At 35.5% G+C, this 27,500-nt stretch overlaps 1 protein-coding gene across 1 annotated transcript in view; it reads right to left on the bottom strand.

The window, feature by feature from the left end:
• Positions 1-27,500, bottom strand: part of LOC125675157 (E3 ubiquitin-protein ligase rnf213-alpha-like) — a 204,074-nt gene that overhangs the window by 74,905 nt on the left and 101,669 nt on the right. Inside the window, 29 exon segments of the mRNA XM_056158173.1 lie at positions 1,007-1,141; positions 1,310-1,419; positions 2,554-2,616; positions 2,944-3,114; positions 3,470-3,692; positions 4,535-4,695; positions 4,774-4,950; positions 6,223-6,315; positions 6,450-6,583; positions 6,824-6,906; positions 7,199-7,440; positions 8,272-8,392; positions 11,372-11,494; positions 11,642-11,839; positions 12,334-12,485; positions 12,718-12,886; positions 13,173-13,338; positions 13,462-13,564; positions 13,843-13,989; positions 16,029-16,272; positions 16,934-17,132; positions 17,363-17,504; positions 18,183-18,289; positions 18,659-18,733; positions 21,026-21,162; positions 21,401-21,569; positions 21,855-22,500; positions 22,626-22,787; positions 24,773-24,925. Coding sequence (XP_056014148.1) covers positions 1,007-1,141; positions 1,310-1,419; positions 2,554-2,616; positions 2,944-3,114; positions 3,470-3,692; positions 4,535-4,695; positions 4,774-4,950; positions 6,223-6,315; positions 6,450-6,583; positions 6,824-6,906; positions 7,199-7,440; positions 8,272-8,392; positions 11,372-11,494; positions 11,642-11,839; positions 12,334-12,485; positions 12,718-12,886; positions 13,173-13,338; positions 13,462-13,564; positions 13,843-13,989; positions 16,029-16,272; positions 16,934-17,132; positions 17,363-17,504; positions 18,183-18,289; positions 18,659-18,733; positions 21,026-21,162; positions 21,401-21,569; positions 21,855-22,500; positions 22,626-22,787; positions 24,773-24,925 — 4,805 coding nt within the window.

Genomic DNA, 27,500 nt, shown 5'->3' on the forward strand with positions numbered 1-27,500 from the left:
TAACGTATCATAATTTGTCTAATCCAAAAATAAATAATGATTGCACTGTTTATTTTAGAAAAACGGTGCCAATTACAGATGTATAAAGGAATAACATCCCCAAACAGTTTGTAGACAGCGACCCATATAAACATTATTTACTCACAATTTTGCCGATTTCATACACGCTTTACTCGCTATATTTGGGTATTTACATCGTTATATGTGTGCACTGGTGGCGAACACATATAAAACTCGGACAATTTATCAACATCGATTTAAATGTTGCCCATGGTAAATTAATTAGGCCCCAAAAAGTTGAGTTTTTAATAATATCTCGCAGTACTTTCACAATCCGAAGGGCGCAAGTGACATCACTGTACCACGTGACTACCTACCTAATTAACTTGACTTTTTGAAATCGGGCCTTAGATTTAAGTCTGTATTGTGGTTAATTATCGCAAAATTTCGGCGAACGAACTATTAGAATTAATTACTATAAGCATAAAGAAGACAAAATGCATGTAATATTGTATACAGTACTTTGAAAACATGATATGTGTCCTTTAATGGGTGAAGTCAGAGGACAATGAGTCTGAACTACATGTATAAGTTCACAGAGTATGACACCTCTATTTGTATAATTTATAAGTTACATGTATAATCTAGGTTAAAGGGATACAAAAATGAATATAATCTCCTGAATCTTCAGTCATAAAGGCATTATAAAAATGTGAAAAACAAAGTGTGCCCCACTTTGAGACTAATAGACATCTTTAGTTCCACTACTGGAGAGAACTAATACACCCAGCTTTCTTCACTATTTCATCATTTTCTTCTCTTCTCAAATGGTGTGATCATTCAGTAGTAGTAAACTTTACATAAAATACACATTGATGCTTTGTTTGGGGGGTGGGGTTAGTTTACAAAAAGTCAAAATGTCTAAAATAAAGAGTTAATTTTGACCACCAGCTCAGGTGTGCTAAAGTTTTAAATCTGATTCTCGTTGAGGTCGGTTCAGTTTTACCTGTAAAAATCTCTCAGTCCGAAGAACTCCCGCTTGGCAATAACAGAATCAAACACTTGTAGGTAGGACTCTGCTAGAGGTTTTATTAGAGGCCTTATCATTTTCTTTATTCTCCTGCTTCCAGAGCATATTCCTCTACAATGTTAAATGTTATCAACTGACTGTTACATCATCACTTTTAAAACTATTGTGACTTTAATATAAATCATCAGAAATCGCTTTTGAAGATTTTATGGGCTATGACAGTTGAATTTCAAGTAAAATCTATAAAATATCACTTGAATGTGAATATGAATAAATTACTCTGCACTCTCTTCGAGTTCTTCAAGGTCAGGGACCTCTCTCTGCACAAGGATTCCTCGGTTCATCTTGGCTGGATCTAAAGCCCAATTAGATATTCCAATGAATGCTACCTGAAAATCACAACATGAATGGTAATTGACATGGGAGTGGGAAAGTGTAGGTCACAATTCTTTACTCATCTTAATGCTAATAAGTATACTTCTGTAACTGAAAAATGTCACTGACCCTGCCTATTCCCTAACTACTTCATGTTTCTTTGTAGACATTAGATCTTTTTACTGATTTTTTCTCTCTATTACTTTGTAAAACGAACTAACCCCTTTAGGGGCCTTGCAGATTCCAAAGGTCATGGTGTATAGAAACATTTATATACTACATAAGATTGATTGCATACACATTATATCAATTTGACAATTTGTACCCCCTGTAATTCTTGTCGAGAAGTTTTTAAAGAATTTTCCTATAAATTCCTGTGTAAATCTTCTAAAAGTCTTTATCACCTAGCTGGCCCAACCCAGACAACAGAGAGCACAAATATGAATCTTTAATGGATATAACGTGGCTTTCTTTTAAAGATCTTCCCTACTATATACCATATACTCCCTTGTAAAACTTTAAACACTTAAAATAATGGGGCCTGTTGTTGTCTTGTGGGTCATTGTATGAACAGCAGTACACGCTTGTATCAAATCTATATGAGGATGCTTGCATGTAAATTGATAGAGATGACAAATTGTCCCCTTTTGGATCTGGAGAGAAATATTCCTGAAGAAGTTTCTGATTATTCCTATGTAAAACTTTAAACCCCTATTGTGGCCCCATCCAGGCCCAGAGGTCACAGCATGAACAGGCAGTCTGTATTTGACAAAAGACTTTGAGACTTAGAAAGAATTTTCCAATATATTGCAACCTCACCTAGACAAAAGAGGAAACTATCATGGTTTGAATGAATTTAAATCTTCAGAACAACTTTTCTGGTCAAGTAATTCTAGAAATTCTGAAGATTCCCCCCCCCCCCCCCCCCCCCCCTATTTTCACTGTTTCCCCACATTCACCCTTTGGAAAGGGAGATACTACTTCAATTGAACAAACCTGAATCCCCTACAACCACTGAGACTGGTTGAAAATGGCTCTGTATAAGAAGTCAAAATTGTTAAAAGTGCAGACAATGGACAGATTCTATTCAGAAAAGCTCCCAGGAGTTTTCACCTCTGGTGAGTTAAACACACAAAGAGAATGCGTACCTTCTTATGCTCCTCTGGCTTTTCATCTCCTTGACAACCGTCCTCTAGTAGAGGGTGCAAAGTCTATAAATAAACCAACAAGTCTCTTTTGAAATTATAACAACAAGCATTGTCAATTTTCAATACTGCAAGTTATTTTGGTATATCTAATAATTATCGAACGATTGTAGCACTCGGAGCTGATGCACTATTTAGCATTACAGGCCTGTATAATGAGGATTTTTCTATGTATGAGAATGGATAAACAGATTTTCACATAACCATAAATTTGTTCTCTTTACTTCACTGCTAAAGGCATAAAAATATGAATCCCATTAAAATGAGTACACAGTATCTCATTCAAACTATTTCAAAATCCCTGATCTGAAGATATTTCTTTGTATGATAGACCTTCAGGGGCATCCTTGGAGAATCCTCAGCTAATCCCACTTCATCCAGAACTACGACAGACACAAATCGGTTGAGATCTTTGTCCTTTTGGTACATAGCACACTGACGGAATGTTCCCATAATGCCCTCTGGGACAGACAATGGACTGCATTGGAAAGACACCATCTGGACCTGCAGAAAGGCATAACAGGTTACATGTATCAAACCTAACAATTCATATTGCTGTGGACATTGTAAATAGAGCAGACCCCCATAACATGAACCTATACATTTGTATTGTATCACAGATCCAGAAATTTTCACGAGACTTTATCTTTACACAACAAGCAATACTGATTTACATGTATGCCTCATGGTATACTTTTGGGACAGTGGTACTCATCCCTATTACATGCAAGAAGAAATTTTCATCAGCAACTGTTTTTTAATTCATAAAAATATGCTACACAAAATACTTCTGGAAGGAAACTTTATCTTCATAATCTCATAAAGTTATTGCAAAACTGTCTCACGACTCTAATGTTACCTGTTTGTAGTTCCTGTAGATTTCCGTGTGTGCAGCATTGCCCTGCATGGCGTCGGCTACAATGGTTTTTGCCAGAGACTTGGAGCTGCCCGGTTTACCCACCAGAAAGAGGGGAATTCGCAGTTCTATACAGATCACCATCATAAACACGTTCTCCCTCAGAGCCTGGTTCTTCGCAATGTTGGCTCCAATGTTATCAATCTCAAGGAAGACATCTTGGCAACTGTGGAAACAAATACACATACAAAAAAACCACTGACTGACTCAGAGGTTGTTTATCCCAAAGACAAAAGAGAGAAAAGACTATACACACTGCAAATGTTGGGAATTTGAAGTCGTCCATACCTTGTAATGATGTTTAACATCTGATCCTACCTTGTAATGATGTTAACATCTGATCCTACCTTGTAATAATGTTTAACATCTGATCTTACCTTGTAATGATGTTTAACATCTGACCCTACCTTGTAATGATGTTTAACATCTGATCCTACCTTGTAATGATGTTTAGCATCTGATCCTACCTTGTAATAATGTTTAACATCTGATCCTACCTTGTAATGTTTAACATCTGATCCTACCTTGTAATTATGTTTAACATCTGATATCCTACCTTGTAATGATGTTTAACATCTGATATCCTACCTTGTAATGATGTTTAAAATCTGATCCTACCTTGTAATGATGTTTAACATCTGATCCTACCTTGTAATGATGTTTAACATCTGATATCCTACCTTGTAATGATGTTTAACATCTGATCCTACCTTGTAATAATGTTTAACATCTGACCCTACCTTGTAATGTTTAACATCTGATCCTACCTTGTAATTATGTTTAACATCTGATCCTACCTTGTAATTATGTTTAACATCTGATCCTACCTTGTAATGATGTTTAACATCTGATCCTACCTTGTAATGATGTTTAACATCTGATCCTGCCTTGTAATGATGTTTAACATCTGATATCCTACTTTGTAATGATGCTTAACATCTGATCCTACCTTGTAATGATGTTTAACATCTGATCCTACCTTGTAATGATGTTAACATCTGATCTTACCTTGTAATGATGTTTAACATCTGATCTGCTCCTTTTGGTAAAACACAAGGAGGCCTAAACTGTCTGACCATCTCCTCTCGGAATTCTTCTCGGTTTTTCAAACAGGCGTGGTAGCAGACTCCCAGGGCGAGGACAAGGGCCTTTGTTAAATCACTCACAGCCTATGCAGATCAAAAATGAGTTAAGAAAAATCTTAACAAATGTGACATTCTATCGAGATCAGGCGGTATTCCACCTACCTGATGTTGTGGCACAACCTCTTCCTCCATGTCCTCTAGTTCCAACTCCTCATCAGAATCTGTCTCCTCATTCTCCTCCATCAGATCAAACAGATCTCCCTGATTCTGTGTATAGAACCAGCTCATCACCTCTAGGACTCGCTCCACATCCCGAAGACTGACAAAGCTACACTCATCCTGTAAACACAGAAAACAAAATCAAATCAGCATCTATAGGACTTGCTCCACATCCCCAAGACTGACAAAGCTACACTCATCCTGTAAACATAGAAAACAAAATCAAATCAGCACATCAAGGACTCACACCATGTCCCAAGGGCAGACAAATCTACCTACATTCTTCCTGTAAAAACAGAATCAAATTCTTTATAACTAAACATGTTGTAACAGGAATAATACCCACTGCAGAGCTTGTACATACATGGGGCACATTCGAAATATTGTATAGCTGAAGACCAGAGAGACATCAGTTTTGACATTCTTCATCTGATTACATTAATTCCTTTGACCTTGACTTTTATATCCATGGTGGAAAAATGAGGAAATGCAAATCTGAGCAACACAGAAGAGCTTTTTGGTCACTAACTTGAACCAACTTTATGAAGTGAAAGCAATAAATTGTCCAATGCCAAATGGAAGAAAAGACAGACATGAAACCAATACAACACAAATACAACAATACAATACAACACAAATACAACAATACAATACAACACAAATACAACACAAAAGTTGTCTAGGGATGGGTACTGGCAAAATGTACAGAAATATCATAAACAATAACTACAAAGGATCAAAACTTCTTCATATTTACACGAATCAATCTGAAAATACCTGGTGCACAGGTTTAAATATAGAAGTACATTTCTACAAAATTTGGTAAAAATCAAATGAACAGTCTCTGAGAAAATCTCCACACAAAATGCCCCTGCCGAAGGACGGATTGAAACCAATACATCCCTCCCCCAAAGTTCATTTGCAGGGAGTATAAATATTCTGACATTGTCAGACAAGCCTGTTAACTTTCATACATCTCTCAATTTGTTTTACGATCCCCATGTTGTATAAACACTCTGAAATTTTTGCAGGTCAAATAAAAACAGGACAGACTACATTCTACATAGATGACTCAGTGCTGTTAATTTGGCTGACCAACTGGTGATTCTAAAATATGAACAGAGCTGGCCCCCGTCTTTATAATGAATACTGCTGATCCACGTCTTTTATATGAATAGTGATGACCCCTGTCTTTTAAATGAATAGTGCTGGCCTGTCTTTTAAATGAATAGTGCTGGCCCCTGTCTTTTAAATGAATAGGCTGGCCCCCGTCTTTTAAATGAACAGATCTGGCCCTTGTCTTTTACATGAATAGTGCTGGCCCCTGTCTATTAAATGAATAGGCTGGCCCCTGTCTTTTATATGAACAGAGTTGGCCCTGTGTTTTCTTACCTGTTGTCTTCTCATGAATTCCTGAGCAGCTGTGAGAATGTGGCTGACTGTTGTTTCTAAGTTTGGTTCATTTGGCAGTTTTCCTCCTCGAATCTAGAAAGATACAGTACAACCCGATACAACAACTGGCAGAACATTTTCTACAACACATCACTCTAATCTACAGTCCTATTCAAATCCAGCAGAAATCCACTATGCACATTATGCACACTTATACATTTACTTACATATCTGAGAACCATCTGTTTGATGTACATTTCCTCTACATTAGTGTCCAGCTGTCCAAAGTCCCAGACCAGGGGGAGCATGCTTTGGGGGAGGGGCTGGACTCTATACACAAGTCTCCTCATGGGAACTCGACCTGAAAGAATGAAAAGTAGCCAATGATGTACTGATAGAACATATGACAATCTACACAGTATTGTTACCAAACTTTCCCTAAAGTTACTAAAACCTTTTTTAAGGAGTCTTAAAATAAGTCACTATGTGATGGATCAAATTACGTGTCTCTCAGAATTCAGTTTATTAAACGATCCTACCATAATAAATTGACATTTGCAACATCCCTACATACAGACAGTCGACCATCAGAGTGACTCACCCATTCTGTCACAGGTTTTATCAGCTTCCACATGATAACCCAGTCCAGCCTGCTCTAGTCTTTTAATTAAGTCCTCTGAATGCCTGCAATGTTAAATAGGACAGAGTAAAGCTGCAACACAAATAGAGGCCCATGGGCCATAGTGCTCACCAGTGTCACAGTGACCACAAACATCTGGCATCTTCTATTCTTTTTTCTTTATGACTACAGATAAATTTACAAGAGATGTCATTTTCAATGTGCATCAACTTAGAAGCATTTCTATACATTAAATTGTGAGATCACTGCACATTCTAAAAAGTTGACATGCTTGGAAGAAGGAAGCATGTACCACAATTAGACACATTCCACTGAACTAAGACATAAGAAACGTACTTCCTGTACGGATTACAGGCGGCTACGATTTTGAGGGTCTGACACAGTCTCAGTGGTTCCCCCTCCATTGATCGGTCACACATGATCTCCTTAATCAGTCCTATAGCCTCTGTGGTGTTAGCTTCATCAAAGAACAGCACAGTGTACAGTCTCTGTCCATAATTAGCAGTGTTCTCCTGGGCTACTCTTTCTGCCTCCTCTACTTTCTTTTTTATATCACAGCGACGAGTTCCTCCATGTACCTAAAACAGAGTATGTACAAGAAATACCTCCATGTACCTCAAAAACAGAGTATGTACAAGAAATACCTCCATGTACCTAAAACAGAGTATGTACAAGAAATACCTCCATGTACCTAAAACAGAATATGTACAAGAAATACCTCTATGTACCTAAAACAGAGTATGTACAAGAAATACCTCCATGTACCTAAAACAGAGTATGTACAAGAAATAACTCCATGTACCTAAAATAAGAGTATGTATAAGAAATGATTCACACTTTCCAACCCTCCTGATTTACATGGGAGACTTCTACAGCAGTGATAGAAACCCTTGCAGTGTGGACATTTTCAATTGTATTATATATTACCATGACCTTGATAAATGACCATGACCTTTATAAGTCAGATAGCTTTGAACTTGACTTTTTATATCTGAAACTCTGAAAATAATGAGCATACAGTAAAACACGGTTATAATGAACCTTCAGGACCAGTGAAAAACAATTCATTATATCCAAACTTCATTTTACAGTAAATCACGGTTATAATGAACCTCCAGGACCAGCGAAAAACAGTTCGTTGTGACCAAATTTTGTTATATCCAATAACATTCTCATTATTTCCCTCTCATAGGGGAATAAATATTACTTTACAACAAGTGTGGTCATTATAAGTGTGTGTGTGTGTGTTTTTACTGTTAGTTAAAGAGACAATAAAATCAATTTGTCCTAATTTTTGGCCTTGGAGGAATAAAAAGCTGCAATAAGCTCTGATAGTGATTTTATCACGAAGATCGAGGATCCTGAATTATCACACCTGCCCTAGAGTGTAGAGTCTAACAGCAACCTACCTTCATCAGAATCATGTTCTGCACTTCCACTCCAATAGGACACTGAAGTTGACACATGAATTTGATGAGGCGGGTCTTCCCACAGCCTGTCTCCCCCATTATAATCACTGGAATGTCACATCTGCAATGTATGAAAAATAACTCTGTTTTACAGTTTTCCCCAAGCTATCTGTATGTTGCTTTCGGATCACACAAGCTTTCACTACCTAATTAGGGCTTTTCGACTTTCGTCGGAAAGACCTATTGTTTTTGTGCTTTTTTATTATTTTTCTTATTATACTCGACAGATTTTTGTCAGCGTTTTAAGAGAAACGGCTAAGAATAATAAAAATGTTTTATGCGATTCTTGTAGATAAAATTGCAGCGTAATGCAAATAAGCTTTTGAACTTCCGGTTCTTTCACTTCCGGTTTCTACAAAGGACTAAAGGTTTTTCAATTGGAACCAATTATCTTTGAAACGATTCGTCAGAATTTAATGAAACTTTAGATCTAGATTCACAAGACCTTCTCCTACAATAGTCATTACGAGCTCAAACTTCCAGTTCCCATCGTTTTTGAGATATGAAGGTCTAAAGTTATTAAAAAGGGGGGTGTCAGTTTGAAAAAGTACAAATAAATTTGGAAAATTATTTCAGGTATTACACATCGTTACTTGGGATAAATCAAACAAGTTTACCAAGTTTCATTGAAATATCTTAAGTACTTCTGGTTCTATGAAGCCTTGAATTTCCCTATGGGACCTTCCATGTTAAATAAAAAATACGCGTGCCACGTTTTCTCAAAAAGTTGTTATGCATCCTTTGTGATATTTTACCTGAATACTGCCATAGGTATGCCTCACAGAGGAAAAAGTTTTCGAATGAACCCTAAAAGGGATTAAGGAACTGTAGGGGTCAGAGTAAAAAACAGTCTTTAAACGGTAACTTTTTTATTCGACATCGGATTTCCAAATTGTTTCATGATTATAAATAAACAATAATTGGGCAATCTAAAAACATGGTTCCGTGGGTCACTATTTTAACCCCTTAAGGGACTTTTTAAAGCTTGAAAGTTGTTACTTTTAAATAATAGTTCTTAAAAGTTATCTCCCTTGTTTATTTCAAAAACCTTGTTAGGTGTTGTCGAAACATGTTGAGATCTAATTATCGTCGAAGTTTCATTGAAATATCTTAAGTACTTCCGGTTCTATGAATCCTTGAATTTCCCTACGAAGGTTTCAATGTTAAATAAAGAACATGTGTGCCACGTTTTCTCAAAAAGTTGTTATACATCCCATGTGATATTTTACATGAATACTGCCATAGGTATGGTTCACAAAGGAAAAAGTTTTGAATGAATCCTAAAAGGGATTAGGGAACTGTAAGGGTCAGAGTAAGAACAGTTTTTGAATTGTAACTTTTTTATTTGGCATTGGATTTCCAAATCGTTTCTTGATTTAAATAAAATGACAACAGTACTATCTAAAAAACATGGATCCGTGGGTCAGTACTATGAGCTCTTAAAAAAAAAAAACTTCTTAGGAGTTATATCCCTTGGTATTTTCAAAAATCTTATTAGGTATTGTCGAAACGTGTTAAGTTCTAATTATCATAGAAGTTTCATTAAAATATCTTGAGTACTTCCGGTTCTATGAATTCTTAAAATTTTCCTATAGGGCTTCCAATGTTAAATAAAAAATACACGTGCCACGTTTTCTCCAAAAGATCTCCAGCATTCCTTGTTATATTTTACCTAAATAATGTCACAAGTATGCCTCACAGAGGAAAAAGTTTTGGAATGAATCCTAAAAGGAATTAGGGAACTCTAGGGGTCAAGGTCAAAAACAGTCTTTGAACGGTAACTTTTTTATTCGGCATCAAATTTCCAAATTGTTTTGTGATTTGAATCAAGCAATAAAAGGGCAAACTAAAAATATGGGTCCGTGGGTCACTATTTTGACCCCTTAAGGGACTTTTTCGAGCTTATAAAAGTTACTATTTTAAATAAAAGTTCTTAAGAGTTATCTCTCTTCATATTTTCAAAGAATATGTTATATCCTTAAAGACATGTTAAGTTCTATTTACTCTTGAAGTACTTCCGGATCTTTTACTTCCGGTGTCAAAATCAGGATAGTGATTAAGAAATAATTTTAGAAAAAGTCCCAAAACGTTACTATTGTTCCTTAAAAATGATTGAAACTTTTCAGTTATATTTATTTTGTCTTTAGGAACAAAAAAGTCAGGGGTGACTTACTCCTGTTTCCAGTTCTTTCCGAGATACAGGGCACTTAAGATTAAGGGGGGGGCGATACTTACAAAAATTAGAAACAAAGATTGGGATTTATTTCAGACATATTAGACTGTTAATAATGAAAAATACAATCCTTCTTTCAAGTTTCAATTGAATATCTTTAGTACTTTTGGTTTTATAGATCCTTGAATTTTGTCTATGGATGTTTTTATTTTAAATTGTCATAGTTTGTGTATTGAGTTATCTCTCTTTCACCATGCATAAAACTTCTGATTTCATCTCCAGGTAGATATTTACCTTGATAGGTCTTCCGATTTTTTAACGTTTCTAATTATTGGTTCTTTTGCACAATGTATTTGGACATTTTATGATATTCACATTTTACTTCCTTTATTTTTGTTGTCGAAAAGCCCTTTCTTTTTGTTTTAACGACAAAAATTCTAGTGTTGTTATTCTTTTTTTCTAAAATAGGTAACTGGTAAATTCTAGAATTTAAAAGTTAATTTAACAAGATATGTTTCTGAAACAAGGAATATACATGTGAAATATGAAAGACCTAGCACTAAGCATTCAAAAGTTATGCCCATGCAAGGCTAAAGTTTTTCAAAAATAGGTCATGAGGTCAAAAATTTTGGTATCAAAAGAAAGGTATTATTCCAAGGAATACATTGTACATACATGAAAGCCTTACCACTAAGCATTCAAAAGTTATGGCTAAGGTTAAAAGCTTTTGCAGAAAAAACAGACAAAAAGATCAAAACTATATGCCCCCGAATCTGATTATGGGGCATAAAAACTTGTACAACCAGTGCATCGTTCATAACAAAAGAAAATTAATTTTCCTCTACAGCCATGACAAGTGGAGGATACCTAAAGCGCATGTAGATTGCCAGTATCTTTTTGACATTGTCTGTGGTGAGTTCATAGGTCGGGTCAGGGTCAAATACGTCTTCCAACCCCATCACACTGCACAACTTAAACAACTTCTGATCTCTGAAAACATGATGAAATATCTGACATTGTATAAAAATTTCATATTATAAGATTTTCCAGATGCAAGTCTATTAAGATCTAGCCATAATATTCTTTTTTTTATTATTCAAAGTTCATTTCAAATAGATAGAAAATGAGATAGATTACCTTGCCAAGCTGTCAAAGTTTTCGTTTATGGGGACCCTGTTCCTGATGAGGGCGTCCTGCAGGTTTCTCTGCATTATCCCTGTTTCTAACACTCTTCTGGTCTGTACATCAATCAGGTTACCGGATTGTCTCTCAATGTTAAACCCCAGGAACGTCATGGAATGGTGGTCAGGGTTAAAGAACAGGTAGGGATGGGGACTAACAAAAGAACAAAACATCATATCATTTAGAACAGATATTTAGATATTGTAGTGTTCTCATTAAATGAAATTCAAGAGCTAAAAGCATCTACACCAACGTAAGCAAATTCTATACCACTGGCTATGAACAATTCATTATATATCATTCAAGCATATCAAACTTCATCAAAATATTACAGAGTACCAATATAAATTTACAAAAAATTACCACAAATTATATCACTGTGAATTAACAAGATACATATGTGAAACATTATGCCCCAACATGACCAGTCCAACTATGGAAAATTTTACCTTTGACCTTTTTCTGTCATATAGCTTTGACCTTGACCTCTCATTTTAAACAGACCAACAGAGAACAAAAAGTCCCATATCAATTACCTTAAAAGGTCTAACAATAGGCAAGTACATAATCTTATGACAAGGAGTTATATAATAATGATGTGTAAATTCCTACAACAGTCTAGGCTGTTAATGAAAGATAAAGTTTACCTGCTCTCCCAGGTCCTCCTTAGCTGGAACTGACGGAGGACCTCTTCATCATTCCCCTCCTCCTCCTCCTCCTCCTCCTCCTCAATGTCCATCCTCTGTAACATCTGTATGGGAGACTCCTCACTCATGTCCAGGGAACGTGTCGCAAAGTCCTGCATAAATTCAGTCCAATGAAAATTATAATATCAGCTCACCTTCCTAAATGGCAAATCTGAATACTGATTTAACCTAAGTTTTAAAATATTTCAAATAGCTAGCAACTTTTCCATCACTGAGCTTAACATCTGTTCTAGAGTCAGTAATTTCATCCACTATTGATGAAGGTATAAAATCATTAAAGATTAAATATAACCTCCATTCTCAACATTTAGAGAAATTCCATACCCGGGACATCTGAATCAGAAATCTCAAGACAAACTGAGAAAATCCTGGCAGGTCCTCTGCTGCTGCCAGACTGACAAAGGCTGAGTTCTCAAAGTCCACCAGCTGTGTGTTCAGAAACCACACAAAATGTCGGAGTTCTGACCAGGAGGGGTCCTTGATACCACAGTGTCTGTTCAAAAGAATTCAAATGCAAAATATTCTGATCTTCATCATTTTGCAATACTTTACATCTGATCATTCATGAAGATCCTTATAAAGAACCCCACTGTTTATAAAATTTAAAATTTGTTTGAATTGTGTATGGTGGGGGGCGGTTAGGCCCAATACTTTCTTAACTTTTTTCAAAATTCACATAAAAATCAATGAAAAGTATGTCCAAAGGTAAGTTTTTTCCTCATCCCCTTTCACTTGTTTACATTGAACATATCATTAACAGTCATTATTCTGCATTATACCTCAGCAGTGTGTGTAGACAGGTCTGGGGGTTCCCCTCTGTCCTCCTCATGTCCACGTCCCCCAGACCTCGGTTCATGTCCAGTCTATATAAATACTGAAAAGGTCTCTGGAAAACATTGCTTCGAAACTCCTTGTTGTCGAACAGCAAATCATTCTGTCCAATATCTAAAAATACACCAAAACCTGTACACATTCTTGATTCCTGGTCAGTTGAATAGCAAACCAGACTTGAAGCAATGGAATTCTCCACTGTACATGTTAATAAAAAACAGATGATAGATGACAGACCTAGGGCATTTCCTTGATATTTTTTCAGACTTTCTTGAGGAGATCTACAAGTCACATCAGGCAGAATGTCCAGGCATCTATGCATGCATTTTATAAAGCCTCTCTACAAAACAAATTTCAAAATTACACATTTCTGTCTGTTTGAAAGCACTAGTCTAAGACTTTCATTTTATTTTCTATTTTTTAAAAATTCAAATGAACCATGTTTTTAAATGAAAAAATTCAACATGATTTCATAGTCTGTAAAAGCACCATCACATGTTGTACATGTAAAGCTAACAGAGGTAAATGTGATTAATCAGGACTTATCAAACATTCTTCGCAAGCTAAGAGAACTAGATGTCATCAATCAAAACGGGCACTGTAATTCTTTTTGCTGACCTGTTCCTGGAAGTCCCTGGCCAGTAGTGGCATGGTCTCCACGATGTACAGGTCATAGGGCAGCTTCCTCCATACATGTCCAGTACTGTTGGTCAAGCAGCCCAAGATCAGTAACTGGAACAGCAGGTAGTCCACTCCTTCCTGGACCTACACATTGATACAGTTACAATTACAACATTTACAGGACACAATTACAACATTTACAGGACCTATACATTGATATTTACAATTACAACATTTACAGTTACAATTACAACATTTACAGGACCAACATATTGATAGTTACAATTACAACATTTACAGGACCTACACATTGATACAGTTACAATTACAACATTTACAGTTACAATTACAACATTTACAGGACCTACACATTGATACAGTTACAATTACAACATTTACAGGATCTACACATTGATACAGTTACAATTGCAACATTTACAGTTACAATTACAACATTTACAGTTACAATTACAACATTTACAGGAACTACACATTGATACAGTTACAATTACAACATTTACAGGACCTACACATTGAAACAGTTACAATTACAACATTTACAGTTACAATTACAACATTTACAGGACCTATACATTGATACAGTTACAATTACAACATTTACAGTTACAACATTTACAGGACCTACACATTGATACAGTTACAATTACAACATTTACAGGACCTACACATTGATACGGTTACAATTACAACATTTACAGGACCTGCATATTGATACAGTTACAATTACAACATTTACAGTTACAATTACAACATTTACAGGACCTACACATTGATACAGTTACAATTACAACATTTACAGGACCTATACATTGATAGGGTTACAATTACAACATTTACAGTTACAATTACAACATTTACAGGACCTACATATTGATACAGTTACAATTACAACATTTACAGGACCTACACATTGATACAGTTACAATTACAACATTTACAGTTACAATTACAACATTTACAGGACCTATACATTGATACAGTTACAATTACAACATTTACAGGACCTATACATTGATACAGTTACAATTACAACATTTACAGTTACAACATTTACAGGACCTACACATTGATACAGTTACAATTACAACATTTACAGGACCTATACATTGATACAGTTACAATTACAACATTTACAGTTACAACATTTACAGGACCTACATATTGATACAGTTACAATTACAACATTTACAGGACCTACACATTGATACAGTTACAATTACAACATTTACAGTTACAATTACAACATTTACAGGACCTACACATTGATACAGTTACAATTACAACATTTACAGGACCTATACATTGATACAGTTTCAATTACAACATTTACAGGATCTACATATTGATAAAGGTACAATTACAACATTTACAGGACCTACATATTGATACAGTTACAATTACAACATTTACAGTTACAATTACAACATTTACAGGACCTACACATTGATACAGTTACAAAATTTACAGTTACAATATTTACAGTTACAACATCTATAGGACCTACATATTGTTACAATTAGAACATTTATAATAATAACAATAATGATTGGTTTTATATAGCACTTTTTCCAGCATATGCTGTTACACATTGTTACAGTTACATTTACAGTTATAACATTTACAGTTACATTACAACATTTACAGTTACAATTACAAAATTATAGGACTTACACAGTGATACAGTTACAATTACAACTTTTACAATTACAACATTTATAGGACCTACATATTGATACAGTTACAATTACAACATTTACAGTTACAATTACAACATTTACAGGACCTATACATATTGATACAGTTACAATTACATTTACTAATTTTGATTCAGAACTGAGAAGGATATTTTTTTACAAAAATTTTAACAAACATTTGCAATTTAGAAGAACAATAATATTCTAAATTTTCCTGACATATTATTAATGACCTCCTAGTTAGAGAATAATCCTAAAGTCAAGAGAAATTTTGTTCGAAAAGTTTGATCAGTCTTTCAATAAGAACACTGCATGCAGCAGATCTCTGAAAGATTTTGCCAGTTTAAATATGCATATCATTTGTACAAAATGTCACTACAAATATTACTTAGAGTTTGCTTTCAACATTTGGTTTGCATGAATCAAACCTTAAATTTTATGCCAATTCATTTTATTTGAGATGCTTACTTCATGTGATAGGTCAATATGGAACAGTCGTGGCTCTATTTTCCCAGGATGCAAAGTGTTCTCCAGGAGTACAGTCATGATGTCATCAAGGTCGATTTCCCTCTCATGTAGTGGAATCGACACCACTGCTTTATTCCTTCTGACTACACCCGAGTGGAGACTTTGAAGTTTTTCAGCCAATCTTTTCTTGTGCAGAGTCTTGCCAACTCCTGCCCTCCATGATTTCACCATCCTGACTGTGCAGCTAGAAATAATATGGGTTTGTGAGACGCAATCCCTCAAAGTGCAATTATAGAAAATTTGACCTTCACCAACAAAAATGACCTTCAGCAGTCACAGCAATGAGCTAGACATTACAATCAAGTATAAATAAATTACTGAATATGAAGTCTTCTATCTTGTATAGTCCAAAAGTTGTGACCAAGGTTAAAGTTGCAGATAACCCCCCACCCCACCCCCCACCCCAAATCTTACAGGCATGAAAACAGTTAATTTTAATCAATTAATGTTTCCATGTCCAGATCACGAGATATAGCACGTACTGTTTGTGTATTTGATTTAAGGAATTCACACTTTGACACACTTGCTGCATTACAATATAAATCTGTACACATGTCACATAAAAGAATTTACAATAATTAAAGATTGGACCACTGTTTCTGAATATCAGAATTATATTAAATTTTGTGTAGGCTGATATTTTAAGTAGGCAAACAGTAAATATTCAAATTTATTTTCAAAAAAATTACAGAAGAACTATGTAAATTAACGTTCTGAATACAAAACGTCTAATTATCCACATACCCTTTCTATAGTTCGTTTTGTCAATTGAATTCTTGAAATATAACAGGGATGGTTATCATATTCATGTTCAGATATCAAAACTGGGATAAAATTTTATTTACTGTTCAAAATCAGCCTCAGCAGCTGGCGTTGCAGCTGGTTTCTTGATGTCAAAGGTCAGCTTGTCCTTGATGTATTTCACCATGTTGTCATGCGTCATCAGAGGGAGTGGGGGACGTCTGTATTTGTCCAGGGCCGCCACGATTCTGGAGTGGTTTTCTCTCTCTATGCTGCACACCACCACCAGCTTATACGGAATATCTGCAGAACAAGAAACTACACCCTTAAGGAACCATGTTTTGTAAGACATAAATATGTATGACATGAAATCTAGGTATTTTTGCATGATTTCATTTGTAGTAAAGAGAAAATCATAAATTCAATTTTCACCCAATAAATATAAGATAAGGTTGTGCAATATTTTGGAAAATTTTGATGAAATGCTGAATTTCATTGCTTAATCAATATTGGTTTCTATTTAACATTCCTACCATTTTCTTTTGCTTTCTGCATGAAGGGTTCCAACCTTCTCTCCCCTCTGTCACTGACTTCATAGTCCAGAAGATCTCCGTTCCCAAGACAATGGATTCTGTCAGTCATATCAAAGACAGCCCTTCTCCAGAATATCTCCACCTACACAACAGACATGTTCATAAACAAGAGATGTTTGTAAAACACATATGCCCCCCATGGTGCAAAATTGAAAAGGGTTATACACACACACACACATCATTTAATTGAGAGTAGTATCATCAATTCAAAATATTGAGCAGACAATATCTTCCTATGTCAAGAGTGAATTGACCATGTGACCTAAAAATCAATAGGGGTCATCAACTCCTGAAGATGTACCAGTGTACCAAGTTTGATGTCTGTCACGCAAAGGGTTCTCAAGATATTGAACGGACAGTATATTCCTATGTCCAGTTTGACCCTTGACCTTTGACCATGTGACCTTAAAATCAATAGGAGACATCTTCTCCTGAAGATGTACCAGTGTACCAAGTTTGATGTCTGTCAAGCAAAGGGTTCTCAAGATATTGAGCGGACAGTATATTCCTAAGTCCAGAGTAGGTTGACCCTTGACCTTTAGACCTGAAAAACAATAGGGGTCCTCTTCTTTTCATAACCAACCCACATATGAAATATCATTACGATCAAGTGAATGGTTCTCAAGATATTGAGCGGACAACATGTGGTCTACTGACCGACCGACATGTGCAAACCAATATTCCCCTTTCTTTGAAGGGGGGCATAAAAATATCTCCACCTACACAATAGGTATATTCATAAAAACAACAACAAACTGACCTCATCCAGTGTGGTGTGTGGAGTACACATCAGGATTTCATCCGACTGAGGAAGTGGCTGATCCGGATCATGGCTGTATATTGTCAGCACTGTGTTCAAAATCTCATCTAGAATTTAAAAAAAATGTTTTTAATACATGTGAGTAAATGACATTTGCAGCTGTTTTAAAGAAGCCTAATTTGTTGAAACCAAGATGCCAGTTTGGTGGAGGAGTGGGGGGGGGGGGGGGGGGGGGATATAGCACATTATCATGCTTTGTCACTTCTATCTCACTTCATCATGTTTTCTCCATTCTTAATCAAGAGAAGATATGGTCCTAATTCCTTTAATAAGTTGAATATCATTTATCTGATGTAGTTTTGTGTCCAATTCATTACAATGGACCTGAAGAATAGTCAGAATCTGAAATATAGAGATTGGATTAGGCAAGCCAATATGAAATATATATCCCATTACTTTGATACTAAAATACATACCTTGTGGACAAAGCAACAGATTTGGGACACCTTCCTCAAAGCAAGGTAGGAATGGTCGGTTCACAGTAAATGTTTCTGAAAAAGATAAAAATGTACTGTAAAACCATGAGAAATATCCCCGAGACTCGCACACAACAATAAAACCATGCAACTTTGGATATCTATTGTCACAGACCAGTCGTTCATTTTTCACAATCAATGTCTGAAGAAACAAAGTACTATTACACAGAACTGAACATTCGGATTGTAACTGTAATGCTCAGAACAAAATAAACACAAGATAAACTAGTGGGTATTGTTTTTTACACAAAAACAACAGATGTCTCCCCTTCAAAGTTTGATTGTCTAATAACTGGGGCAACAATAATGAGTGCAAGCGTCTTAATGTCTGCTTTCCAAGGAATGGGTCAAGGTAAAAAAAAAATTGGTACAGTACATCTTGTCTTAAATCTGCCTTCCATGTTGTTAGTTTGAAAACCTAATGTCAAAGGGTTCTCAGGTTATGGTCAGGTCTATACTTTGATGTAAAAGTGTGACCTTGACAATGTAAGTAGGTCAAGGTCAAAAATGTTGGTGATGTGCACCCCCTCCTCAATATTGCCTTTCCATATTACAAGTCTGCAGTCTTGATGTCAAACAAATCTTAGTTATGAAATCATCAAGTTTTTTTTAAACATGACATTGAATGAAGAAAAGGGTCAAGGTCAAAATTTTTGGTACAGTACATCTTGTCTTAATGTCTGCTTTCCATGTTGTAAGTTTGAAATCCAAATGTCAAAGGGTTCTCAGGTTATAGTCTTGACTATACTTTGATGTAAAAGAGTGACCTTGAATGAAGAAATGGGTCAAGGTCAAAGATTTTGGTACAGTACATCTTGTCTTAATATCTGCTTTCTAAGTTGTAAGTTTGAAATCCTAATGTCAAATAGTTCTCAGGTTATAGTCTTGATGTAAAAGAGTGACCTTGACACTGTAAGTGGATGAAGGTAAAAAATATTTGTGGTGTGCACCCCTCTTCCATTTAACCTCTCCATATTCCAAGATTAAAGTTTTGATGTCAAACGGTTGTCAAGTCAGCTTTTGGCCTGGACTATATTTTGACATAAAAAATTGACCTTGATTTAATAAATGGGTCAAGGTAAAAAAATTGGTGGAATTCCCCCTTTCCTCATTCCCCCTTCTCATATTCAAGTTTGAAGTCTTAATGTCAAAGCGTTCTAAAGTTATGGTCAATTCATGTTTTTCTTAATTTGACCTTGAATGAAGAAAGGGGTCAAAGTCAAAAATTTTGGTGCACTCTTCCATATCATCTCTCCATATTCCAAGTTTGAAGTTTTAATATCAAACGGTTGTCAAGTCAGCTTTTGGTCTGGACTATATTTTGATATAAAAAATTGACCTTGACTTTATAAATGGATCAAGGTAAAAAAAAATTTGGTGGAATTCCCCCTTTCCTCATTCCCCCTTCTCATATTCTAAGTTTGAAGTCAAAGGGTTCTAAAGTTATGGTCTATTCATGTTTTTCTTAATTTGACCTTGAATGAAGAAAGGGGTCAAGGTCAAAAATGTTGGTGCATTGCACCTTGTATATATGTCCTCTTGCCATGTTCCAAGTTTGAAATCGTAATGTCAAAGGGTTCTCAGCTATTGGCCTGGACTATATGTTGACGTAAAATATTGACCTTGACTTTATAAGTGGGTCAAGGTCAAAAGTTTTGGGGGCGGGCACCCCTCCTCCATACCATCTCCTTATGTTCCAAGTTTGAAGTCTTAAAGTCAAAGGGTTCTCTAGTTAGGGCCTGGACAAAATTTGGTTGAAGAAAAAGAATAAGAAGAATAAGAATAAGAAGAAAAATGACAAAAATATGTATCCCCTTTGAAGGGGAGCCATAATATAGGAAATTATTTCCAAAATATGTTTTAACCTTGTCAAAGATATTCTAGCATGGAAAAGCAACCCATCTCAAGTAAACCACAGTGACCTGCCCCTGCTTCTAGAACGATTTTTCTTGTACTGTGTGATGGTATGACCTATATAGTTTTTCTCAATATTTTTCATGCTGCTGGAAAGCTTACATTACAAACAGTGAAGATAATGAACAGCGAACAAATACAATTTGCTTTTAATAATGTTTGATGTCCAGCTTCTGACAGGGACATCAACGAATTTGAAATAAAACGAATAATAATAAGAACTTACATTGTATACTAATGGCAGCATTATTTGTAATTCTGGAGCAGATCTAAGATTTTAAATGGCTATAAAACACACTCAGGGAATAAATAAAGTATGACTACTTGATCATGGAAATTGTCATGGACTACTTTTCCATAAGTCATCAAAAAAATCCCTAATTGTATACTGACCAGTTTCTGAGAGTCTTTTCAAAATGATCCCTAGATGTTCCACACTGAGATAATCAGACACACTGGAGGATATTGAGGACAGGAACTCCCTCCACAGCTGTTCCAGGTCTGGGATCAGGGTGTCTGCTGCAGCAGCGCTTATAACAATAAAGATCAGTCATTATTAATCTTCTCATTTTCTTCATCCTTAGCTTTCCCATGTCAACAGAATTCTCTGCTGAAAAGGTTGGACTGTCCTATCCCATAAACAGCCTGATATATTACCACTTTGAATTGGTGATAGATGTGCAAATTGCATGATTGTAAAATATACTTTTATTTATGAGTGCAATTTTAAAATCCGTATTTTTGTAACAACAGAATGACCATCCTTACTCTCTGTCATATTGGAGACTAGACAGAATGTCCTGGGTCATGGTGGAGATAGACACCTCAGATTTAGTCCAGCCCTCATAATCCTCAACCCCTGGCCCCTCGGCCTGCCCCTCACTCACTTCTACCTCCATTTCTGCCTGGTCCTCATGCTCCACGCACCACACTATACCTAGTAACATATCGACAAAATCATTACCTTGTACAACACATCACTTGTAAAAATGTACAACTTTCTTGTGAAATCACTAATAGAACTATTAAGTTTGATATGAAAATGTAAATCATCAACAGCACCAGAAACGCAACATTAAATTCATCATGATATTACTCATTTCAAATGGTGGGTGCCATGACCAAAAAACAAAAAGGATTTGGCCAAGAGATTTTAATCAATGATGTATCTAAATACGGTTGAGAATCGATCTAGTATCTGATAAAAGCACATATCAATTACCCTCATCAATTTCATCTGGTGCAATGCCTTTCCTCAAAGCTTCTCTGGCCAACCTCTCAGGGTATCCTGAATCCGTGATCGCAGAGATAAATTTTGTAATAGCAGTAGCCTGGAGTTGATTTTCGCCATCAGAATCAATGTCCTCATCCTTTTCTTCTTCAGCCATCTCTACTTCTTGTTCAGCCTCTCTTTGAGATACATCAACTTTAGCCTTTTTCAGAGCACCAATCAATTCCATCTTTGTACAGTCATGTTTCACGATGGATAAGAGTGGATATATGAAATCCGATGGCTCTATCTCCCCACCCATTAAAACCAGTTCTCTCTGCAAAATCACCATTTGATCGACAGTGAAGAAATTTAGGTGGTGGTACTCATCCCTCTTCTGGTCGATGTACTTCAGCCATTCCTTCAGGCAGATCTCCATGAATTTGGCCAGTCTTGGAATTGTAGTGCTGATATCTTCCTCCTCATTTCTTCTGCCCTTTAACTGAGTGCATCCCTCCCCACTACCAAATCTGACAAAGGCACACACTGTTCTCTCCGGATCACAGAGAAATTTAGCTTGCCAGTTAGCGAATAGAATACAACCAGATGACACAAGCTTGATGTATACATTGCAAAGTCTTACTACTGCATCAAACACCTAAAAAAAATAAACGAAAGATCAGCACAAATTATTTAGTGTTGTCCATCATTTTACTTACCTCTAATTCAATTACTGCAGAAATTTGATTGGCAAAATATGCAGTATTCATGCAGGTTTCTTACAATGGTGAATCTCTCCACATCATCTCTACCCATTTCTGCCTTGCCGGCCACCAACATGAGTTTACTCTGAAGCTCCTGGAGTTCTTTATACTGGTATTTTTTTGGAAGACGTGACCCCTTCTCATCTTTCTGTACATGCAGTTGCAGGACATCATCTATTCGCTACAAATAAAAAACATTTGACATACAAAGCAAGATAAATGGTAATTTTTTAAAAACAAATTAAAGAGCAGAATGAACTATTATCATCACAACAGCAATACAAATACCGTAGTCAGAATGAAGTGGAATTATTTGCCACTGACATTATATAAATCAGCCAACTAATACTTAAGATACAATTCATTTTTCTTCAAAAGGTATCATCAAAAAGAACAACTGAAAATCCACCTGTCTATCAAATGTAAGCATGATACCTTTCCACTCCACTAGTAGCTTGACATAAAACTTTAGACCTACTGAAAAATATATATACGGTTACTTTCTGTGGTTGTCTACTTTTTTGCAGTTAGGCCACAGTTTTTTTATTTCTGCCGACCCTAATTTCTGGGGAATTGGAAAAAAAATATAATGCAAATTTCTAATTTTTTTTTTATTCCGCCGATTCTACCCAACATGTCAAATCGAAAATAAAAATAAAATGCATTTTCAATTTTACGAATAGAAAATCATGAAACGTAAACCCATTGATTTGTATTTGGTAATCACTATTCGTTTTGCGAAATATCTTTATTCCGTATTTTTAAAAACCATGTAAACAGCTATGGCCACGCACGATGACAGTAACGATACCTATATCGTTCTTGTCGACGAAACAGATGACAGATGGCATTTCATCACGACCAAAAAAAAAAAGGATTTGATAGAAATAAATATTCCTCATACAATTGGCGGTATTCTTAGTGCTAACATAACACAAAATGCAGTGCTATTTTGGTGTTTAAAGATGAGATGAAGGTACACTTGTTCGCGACTTTACTAGATAGGATGTTCTATCCTTAAAGTGATAATGTCCTACGGACCCGGTTTGAGTGTGGTAAGGGCCTGTGCCAAGACACAGTTAGATTATTCTAACTAGTGACTTTATACTACAGCAGTACATGTCATAATAAATGTATTTGAATACATGTAATTGCATCTCTGCCGTCAAAAATCCTAACAGGGAATAGAACAGTGTGAGAAATTGTTAGATGCTTTTGATATTATAATGAACGCCTTTAAAAAAAAATATGACCAGATAAACTCAGAAAGGTATGCATATTTCTCGTAAATTAGTATACCTTGTGTAGTTGTGGAAAGAATTTGAGTATCAAATAAAAATGAAAAACAAGAAACATTTCTTTCAAAAAGATGGTAGAGAATTTCATGGGCATGTCATGTGGGGAAAATGGGGTTAAAATTATTTCATAGGGGTATAAACATTCTGAAATTAAATTTAAAATGGAATTACTACATACAATTGTAATAGTGCTTGTAATATTTTTTGTTCTTTATGTTTATGTAAATGTAAAATCTTTATTGAGCATATTCAGCAAAATTACTGAACAACATTATATAAATACTGGATACTTTACAACATCAAAGAGATATCACCTTATACATTCTCGGCTTATGTTCTACCAAAGTGTAACATAGATACATGTATTAGTTATACACTGAATTTGAAATGGCATTTTTTGTCTCAAAATTCATAACGTACTATTCACTCTAAATAATTTTTTATCTAATATTTTTAAAATACACGTTTTGTTTATTTGTATTCACGAAATAATATTAATGATTTATTGAAAATAAAACGATAGATATTAAAAATGTTTTTTTTTTTTTCTTTCTCCCTAGTGACCCTAAATTTTAAAATCCGTAAACCAATAAATTAAAAAACTGTGGCCTTGGGTTAAATCCGCAAAAATTACAATCACAAAATTGATATATAAATAGGTATACAATGCAACAAGAAAAATTGAAAATGAAGAATGTAATTTGCTAACCTAAAGGGATCAGATCGCAAAAATTTCCACCCACAGAAAATACCCGTTATACGATACTTTGTCCACAAGAATTTATCAAACTTTCTTGTGTCTACTCTATACTGGAAAAGACACTTATCTATTACAGAATACCACTAACATTCAGTCAATTTAACTTACTGGTTTCTCCATCTGGAGGTTTGGATCAATCTTTCCCACCATGTATATTCCTATAGAGTTGATGGCCTCTGCTTGTTTCATGGATGTGACCTCCACTGACCCCTGGGCAGATTTCACGCTGTTCAGCCATTCCAGGTGTCTGCTCGTATCTCTCTACAGAAATACATCAATAGTTAAGATATGTAGTATAATAGTAATAATATAAGTACAATCCATGCAATATAATATGATGTGAATCTTTGCCCTTTGGACCCACAAAACAAAAGAGGTCTTCATGTGAAATTCTATGACTACCTTTCATCCCTAAAACAATAGGGGTCATCCTATTTGAATAAAGGCTCATCAAATGTTTCATTGCTAAAACTCAAATAGTATTAGAGATATTATCCAGAAACCAATTCTTAATATATAGTCATGTGACAATGATCTTGACCCCAAAACAATGGGGTTCATCCATAAGTCATGGAAACTCTTCATATGAAGTTTGATGGCTAAAACTTAAAAAACATGGGCATCAATATGAGACCTTTTCTTTTCATATGTGACCTGGTGACCATAAACACAATAGAGATAACTTCCTTAGTTTCATTGCTGAAACTTAAATGGCACTTGATGATATCATTCTGAAAACAACTTGCTCCAGACAGACAGTAGACAAAAACAAGCATTCTGAGAGTATTGCATGGCTATACATACTGGTAGTCCCCTACCGCTATACATACTGGTAGTCCCCTACCGCTATACATACTGGTAGTCCCCTACCACTATACATACTGGTAGTCCCCTACCGGGTGCAAAAATTACTGTACCACAACAATATTCAAAGTTCATTATGCAGGTTATGGTAAAAGGGAAAATTGGGGAACCAGAATAGGAATGGTTGGAAATCAACTACTATTCGAGTAGAGACTAGACCAAGACAAGAGGCCCACAGGCCTTATCGGTCACCTGAATACTAGTGAAAAAGTATCACTACTTCCATGGGCTATGAAATCTAGAAAAAAAAATCCTGTTCTGAATATCTAAGCTAAATTCTAATGTTCAGTAACAGTATAAAACAAGATGTGTTCTTAAAACTTCACTGCCCTCAAAAGTGCATACACTGATGAAAGGCTTTCAATAATAGGTGTATTAAATTAAAACATCAAAATATATGACTAATTTGGACTCATCCTAAAGTCATAATCCTAGTTGGGTTGTGAAATTCACCATTTTTTGTAAATCCTTTTCTGCTATTCCTAAGTATGCAATACAGTTAGATTTTATACAGTATCAGCAAACTTACACATAAATACAGCAAACTTACACATAAATACTATATACTAAGTTTGGCCACACCCTGGGGTCAAAACCCTTACTCTGGGGAAAATCAAATTTACAATTTTGGTAAAAGACTACCTGCTCTATCCATTTAGTTTCAATTTAGTATCAAAAACACTAAAGAAAATGTTGTCTAAGTGTTTTACACCAAAACACTATATAACAAGTTTGACCCCGCCCTGGGGTCAGAACCCCTACCCAGGGGATCATGAAATTTACAATATTGGTAGAAGCCTTCCTGCTCTACATCACTATGCATTTAGTTTTTCTTACATATGTGTGGTTCTTTAGAAGAAGATTTTTGAAAATTCGTCATTTTGGGGCAGTTTTTGCCCTGCCCCTAAGGCCCCATGGGTGCAGGAATCCCGAAATTTACAATTTATGTTCCCTTTGTTCCAAATATGTTTCATACCAAATTTGAAAAGAATTGGAATGATAGTTACCAAGAAGAAGTTAAAAATGTCTATTGTTCACACATTTAATAACTGACCATTTTGGCCCCACCCTGATACCAAAACCCCTACCCCTGGGATCATCAAATTAACAATTTTGGTAACGGACTACCTGTTCTTTCTAAATATCTATTAACTTTCAATTTAGTATCAATAGCACTAAAGAAGATGTTATTTAAGTGTTTTACACATAAACACTATAACAAGTTGGGCCTCACCCTGGGGTCAGAACCCCTACCCCGGGGATCATAAAATTTACAATTTTGGTATGCATTTAGTTTTTCTTACATGTGTGTGGTTCTTGAGAAGAAGAATTTTGAAAATTAATTGGGCAATTTTGGGCAGTTTTTGCTCCATCCCTAGGGCCCCAGGGGTGCTGGAGTCCTGAAATTTACAATTTATGTCCCCCTTGTCCCAATGATGCTTCGTACCAAATTTGAAAAGAATTGGACTGGTAGTTATATAAAAGAAGAAGTTAAAAATGATCAATTGCTAACGTACGGCGACGGACTAAAACAAATTGCAATAGGTCACCTAAGTTTACTCAGGTGACCTACAAAAGACAAATTTCTACTTAAGTTTAGTTCTTAAACCAAGTCAATAAACTGTGACATGTAGATGATCATGAATAATTTAGCTATATTGTTGCATTACTATGCTAGAAGTTTTAATGAGTGTAGTATTCTTAATTCTTATCTACAGAGATAAGAAACTTGGATGTAAAATAACAATTCATGCTATATTTCTACGTCCAAGGGCCATAACTTAATGGGAAATCAACGGACCAAGATGAAATTCGAATTCGATCTGTAACTTGTTATATGGTAAAGCAATGTACCAAATATGAAATGAATATCTGCAAGCACAACCAAAACAAGAGGCCCATGGGCCACATCGCTCACCTGAGTCACCTTGGCCCATATCTGAAGACTTTCCATATATATTTGCATGTAAAA

The sequence above is a fragment of the Ostrea edulis genome, chromosome 3 (genome assembly GCF_947568905.1).
Source record: "Ostrea edulis chromosome 3, xbOstEdul1.1, whole genome shotgun sequence".
Lineage (NCBI taxonomy): Eukaryota > Metazoa > Mollusca > Bivalvia > Ostreida > Ostreidae > Ostrea > Ostrea edulis.